The 5,298-nt window shown below is 23.0% G+C and overlaps 4 protein-coding genes across 4 annotated transcripts in view, besides 8 other annotated features; all 4 read left to right on the plus strand.

The window, feature by feature from the left end:
* Positions 1 to 106: part of a microsatellite that runs on past the window's edge.
* Positions 107 to 233: 127 nt separating this feature from the next.
* Positions 234 to 392: a microsatellite.
* A 327-nt stretch (positions 393 to 719) lies between these two features.
* Positions 720 to 1,007: a sequence feature (AT_rich).
* Positions 1,008 to 1,173: 166 nt separating this feature from the next.
* Positions 1,174 to 1,317: a sequence feature (AT_rich).
* Positions 1,318 to 1,509: 192 nt separating this feature from the next.
* Positions 1,510 to 2,109, plus strand: EDI_145810 (uncharacterized protein; the record flags this gene model as incomplete). Its single annotated transcript, XM_001741573.1, has 1 exon — positions 1,510 to 2,109. The coding sequence occupies one exon, from the start codon at positions 1,510 to 1,512 to the stop codon at positions 2,107 to 2,109; it is 600 nt and encodes a 199-aa protein (XP_001741625.1).
* Positions 1,901 to 1,939: a sequence feature (AT_rich).
* Positions 2,082 to 2,130: a sequence feature (AT_rich).
* A 92-nt stretch (positions 2,131 to 2,222) lies between these two features.
* EDI_145820 (uncharacterized protein) lies at positions 2,223 to 3,728 on the plus strand (the record flags this gene model as incomplete). Its single annotated transcript, XM_001741574.1, has 1 exon — positions 2,223 to 3,728. One exon carries the CDS (start codon positions 2,223 to 2,225, stop codon positions 3,726 to 3,728), a length of 1,506 nt encoding a protein of 501 aa, XP_001741626.1.
* Positions 2,851 to 2,872: a sequence feature (AT_rich).
* Positions 3,729 to 3,888: 160 nt separating the features above from the next.
* EDI_145830 (uncharacterized protein) lies at positions 3,889 to 4,812 on the plus strand (the record flags this gene model as incomplete). The annotated part of the gene is made up of 2 exons (XM_001741575.1): positions 3,889 to 4,597; positions 4,658 to 4,812. 2 exons carry the CDS (start codon positions 3,889 to 3,891, stop codon positions 4,810 to 4,812), a joined length of 864 nt encoding a protein of 287 aa, XP_001741627.1.
* Positions 4,813 to 4,848: 36 nt separating this feature from the next.
* Positions 4,849 to 4,921: a microsatellite.
* Positions 4,922 to 4,954: 33 nt separating this feature from the next.
* Positions 4,955 to 5,298, plus strand: part of EDI_145840 (uncharacterized protein) — a gene marked incomplete at both ends in the record, with an annotated part of 1,182 nt that continues 838 nt past the window's right edge. Inside the window, one exon of the mRNA XM_001733508.1 lies at positions 4,955 to 5,298. This exon is cut by the window's right edge and continues 838 nt beyond it. Coding sequence (XP_001733560.1) covers positions 4,955 to 5,298 — 344 coding nt within the window.

Genomic DNA, 5,298 nt, shown 5'->3' on the forward strand with positions numbered 1-5,298 from the left:
ATAAAATAAAATAATCAATATATTAAAAAGAAAAAAAGATAATAAATTATATATATAAATAAAAATTATAAAAATAAAAATGAATAAAATAAATTGCATAAATAAAATAATGATAAATAATTTGCATCAATAAATTAAACGCTTTTTTTATTTCATATTTCTAATTTCTATAATAAAAAATACATCCATTATTTCATCATTATTTTCATCATTTATTATCTCATTTTGAAATATTCCTTTTTATCTTCTTTCATTTTATATTCTCAACATTCTACTTTTATTCTTTTCATCTTCATCTACTTCTTAATTTCACTTTTTTTCTTTTATATCATTCTTTCTCTTCATTTTTCTTCCTTTTTCTCTTATTTCCTTTTTTTCTTACATTTTATTTTAACTTATTCATTTGTAACTCAGTTAATTTCTATAATTACTTCTTGTTTTTTTTTCTGATTTAATTCATAGTATCATATAGCCTTTGAAGAAAACTGGTTCTGTTAGAAGACTTAACAATAAATTGAATATATAAATTGAATTTGTTATCCAAATACTTATTATTCATGATGAATTGTGAAGTAAATATGAAATGGATATCTAATAAACACAATTTGAATGAATATTTGAAATTTTAACTGAATTTATAATTGATGAATAATGTTATAACAAAATTATAAATCGAAATGATGAAAAAGTCAACAAAATAAATAATAATCATTTGAATGAATTATTAATAAAAATGAATACAAATATAATAATTTTTACAAAATTAATTTAAGAAAATAGTTATAAATAAATATAGATAAACTAAAGTCATTAATTTATAAATTAAACAAGACAAAACAATGATATTAAAATATAGAACAAAACAAAATGATATTTAAAAATTCAATAACTTCTATTAATATCATATATAAAATAAAAAAAATTCAAACATCATTAATATAATTAATAAATAATTGATGAAAAATATTATCTGATTTAAATATACTTATTCTTATTAATAAAAAATAGTCTAAAACATTATTAAAACAAAAATACGTCTAAAAAAATAAAAAGTTAAATGGAAAGAATAAACCAACAAACCAAACACAAAATGTAATAAATTAATTAGCCAATAAAGGGGTATAACTATGATTAAAAAAATGATAAAAAAATAACAAAATGTTTTTACAGACCTAAAAATCATTTAATTAAATTAAAATATTGTAAGAATTAAAACAAAATTGATATTTATAATAATACATTTAATTATAAAAATAAAAATATATTATTTTATGAATTATTTCAAGTTAAATAATTATTATAAATTCTTTTATTATAGGATTTTACTTTAAATTGATCAATTTTATTTTAGAAGTACTTGATTAACAAAATGTTAATGCACTTAATTCAATAAACATCATTTTTATGTATTGTTGCTATTTTGAATTTATCCAGTTTAACATTTTCAAATTAAATGATATTTGTTTTGAACTATTTAAGAGTCTAAAACATATAATATACACAACGTAAATGACCTGTATAATGAGTGCATTTTATAAAGGAAAGATTATCCAAGAAACAGAAACTGTATATATTGCACAATCTACAAAAATACCTAAACCAGTACAGTTATTATATGCAAAAAGAAAATCAACTGATAGAGATTGTCATCAACAGTCATTCTTAATTGGGTTATTAATATCAATTGGATATTCAATAACAATAAAAAAACCTCATAAAAAAAGTAAAACTACTTCTCAAATGTTTGTAATACTAGAAATAAGAAAAGAGATCACAACGATTCTATCAAATGATAGTTTTGATGAATCTTTTGTTGATATTAAAAAAAGAAGAAGAGAAAGAGATGTTTTAACAAATAATATTCTTATTGAACAGATTCAATCTCATCAAGGATTAGTGGAATTTAAAAAAAATAATAAAATAGAACTTAATAAATTTAGGAGAATTAAAACACTGAAATACAATAATATTAACTATAATCAATCAGATATCTATCTAATAGGTAAGTCAATAAATAATTTTATTCTTCAAATAATGGGTTCTAATGATTGTTATTTACAACCAAATGACTTAAGAATAACAAAATATTTTAAATTAAATCAAAAATAAGTTATTTTTTGTTTTATAAAACGATTTTAAAGTGTTAAAAAAAACATATTTTTAGGAAAGAGTTAAGATTTTAGATCTCATCTTAAATCTCATTTCTGCATTGGAAATTATCCATGACAGAAAAATTATTTGCTACACCACGAATAAGAAATACTATTCAAGACCAGCACCAAGAAGAAAAAAATAACAAAGCTTATCCTTCCTCTAAAGTAGTTATACAAAATTATATTATTTGCTCTCCAAGACAAACAGATAAAATAATACACATAGACAATATTACTTATTTATCTAATCCACCACAACAAGGAGTGTTATTAATTTCAACAATCGAAGGACATACTTTTATTAAGTTTCAATCATACTTAAATCAAAATATAGTACCAGTAATTTCTCCATCACAAACACCTAAATTAGAAGAAGAAAATAAAGAAAATGAAATTTGTTTCTGTATTGAAGACACTCCTACATATAAAGTTTCTAATGAAACAAATGAAATTCAAATCATTTTTATTCCAGGAAGAACGATTCCAGTTAATATAAAACCAATAAAATTTAAAAAGGGGAGTTTCTCAAAATTTTGTGAATTTTTAAAACAACTTGGAATTCATTTTTGTAATGGAAACATTTCTATTGACAAAAGAAGATTAGCAATAATGGTAGATATTCCTAAATATCTTAATGAATTATGTAATCAAAAACAAAAAGACAAAAGAATTGATTGGTGTAAACAAATACAATTTGATAATATTAAAAAAATTAATAAGAATTATCAATGGAATAATGAAAATGAAAGTATTATTAGAAAAGGATTGTTTTATAAAGGAGTTGATAATGATTGTCGTTGTTCATTATGGTCAAAATGTCTTGGAAATTCAATAGATAAAAATATATTTGAAAAGATCAAACTACAAGTAAATAATTTAGTTGATATTCAAATACAACATTGTAAAATACTTAAAGAAGAAATTGAACAAATATTAAAAGATGTAAAAAGAACAACCATTAATAAAAGTGTTTTAGAGTATTGGAATTGTCCAATTGAAAAAATAAAAAATTGTATTGAGTTATTAATGAAATGTTGGATATTATATGATTTAGATAAAGGATATCAACAAGGAATGAGTGATATTTTAGTTGGAATAATGGAATGCAGTATGGATGATTATGAATTATTTTCTATCTTTGTTCAACTCATTGAATTAATGTCTTCTATTTTTAATAGTAAAATACCTTTTGATTGTATTATTGGTCCAATAGTAAAAACTTTAGACTTAGAACTCGAAGAATATTTTAGTATGAAAAAAATTGGATATTCTTTTATGTACAAATGGCTTATTTTATTATTTAGAAGAGACTTTGTTTCTGAAAAATGTATTCGACTCTGGGATGCAATAATTGCATATCCAAAAAATAAATTTCATTATTTCATTGCTGTTTCTATGTTATTAGAACATCGTGATATAATCTTATCAAATCGTTTAGACCTTGATGATATCTCAATCTTCTTCTTACAACTTGAAAATAAATTTGATGATCATCTTTTGATTGACGCAGATATTGCACTATCTACTTTTAAACAAAAGTCTTCTAAAGAAGACCAAGACCTTGTTTTTGCATAGAAATAATTGTAATATTTTAAATTTCATTCTTCAGGTTCTACATCTTTTTTTGTGAATTAGCTTTGATATCAAAACTTAATCTTGTGATTAAATCTAGGTTAATGAATCTAGGTGAAAGGAAAGAACCTCTACATAAAAAGAGAATAAAACTTCAAAATACATGACGATTAAAGTAGTTGTATTACACCCTCATACTGGAGGTAATAAAATGTGGGAACATCTAAAAACAAATTGGAAATTATATGGGGATATGGGATTAGTCATTACTATATATAGAAATTTTAGCTATGAAATGTTAGAAATTATACAACCAGATGTAATTATTCTTGGAGATTGTGCTGGAGCACCTTACCAATTCACAGAACAAGAATTTGAATCGATAGAAATGTATATGAATGAAGGAATTAATAAACATATTATTGGAACTTATGCAACTTTTTATCATCAAGAAGGACCATTTAATAGACTTCACATCTATGATAATAGAAGACTATGCACACTTTTTGGAATTGAAAAAGGACTAGTTTTAACTACAAGAAGAATAGAGGGAGAAATTACTTATATCAATTCTGATAAAACTATACTTTGGAAAAATATTCCACTTCCCTATAAATCAAATGGATACACAAGTTCACAAGTTCCTCTCCATGAGTTAAAATGGATTGATGAAACAGGAAAACTTATTGGATGTAGCAAGGATACTAAAATTTTAGCACAATCTGAGAATGGGGGATGTGTAATCTTAGAAAGAAAAACAGAGAGAATGTCTTCTTTGTTTATAAGTCATATGCCAGAATATGAGTCTGTTAAAAAAGATTTTGTTGACTGTCAATTTCTTTATAATTGTATTTTGTATCTTGTCCAGCATAGTTTGTTCTGACTTATGTTTGTTTTCTTTGAAATTAGATAAACTTAATAACTTATTGTAGATTATCATTCAAGTTTAACACTGATATGTCTTAATGAAATTAATAAACACTCTGTCCCAATTAGAGAGTTGAATAGTTTACCTCAACCATTAATTGAATTAAAGAAGAAACTTGAAAGGAATAAGAAAAATATCACTTATCAATCAAATCCATAACCTATTTATTTTTATTATAACTCCTTTAAAAAATAAAAAAATATAAATAACAAAAAAAAAAGATAAAAATAAAAAATCTAAAAAATAAAAGTAAAAGTAGAGGTAAGAACTTCATCTAGAAATGAACTAAAAAATTAAAGAAATGTCAGCTCCAAAGAGTTTCCATCTTTGTGATAATATTGGATGTCATTGTTGGAATGGTGATGCTACTAAAATTGCTTATTCTCCATGTTCCAAAGAAATTATTGTTGCTAGTTTTGATGGTAATAAATTTACAACTGAAGCAAAATTAAATGAACATGATGCACGTGTTACTGGAATTGATTGGGCTGCACAATCAAATAGAATTGTTTCATGTTCAGAAGATAGAAATGCATATGTATGGACCCAAAATGAGAAAGGAGAATGGGTACCAGTTCTTGTATTATTGAGAATTGATTTTGCTGCAACTGACATTAAATGGTCACCAAATGAAACTAAATTTGC

This window comes from Entamoeba dispar, genomic scaffold, assembly GCF_000209125.1.
Source record: "Entamoeba dispar SAW760 scf_1105229463805 genomic scaffold, whole genome shotgun sequence".
Taxonomy (NCBI): domain Eukaryota; phylum Evosea; order Mastigamoebida; family Endamoebidae; genus Entamoeba; species Entamoeba dispar.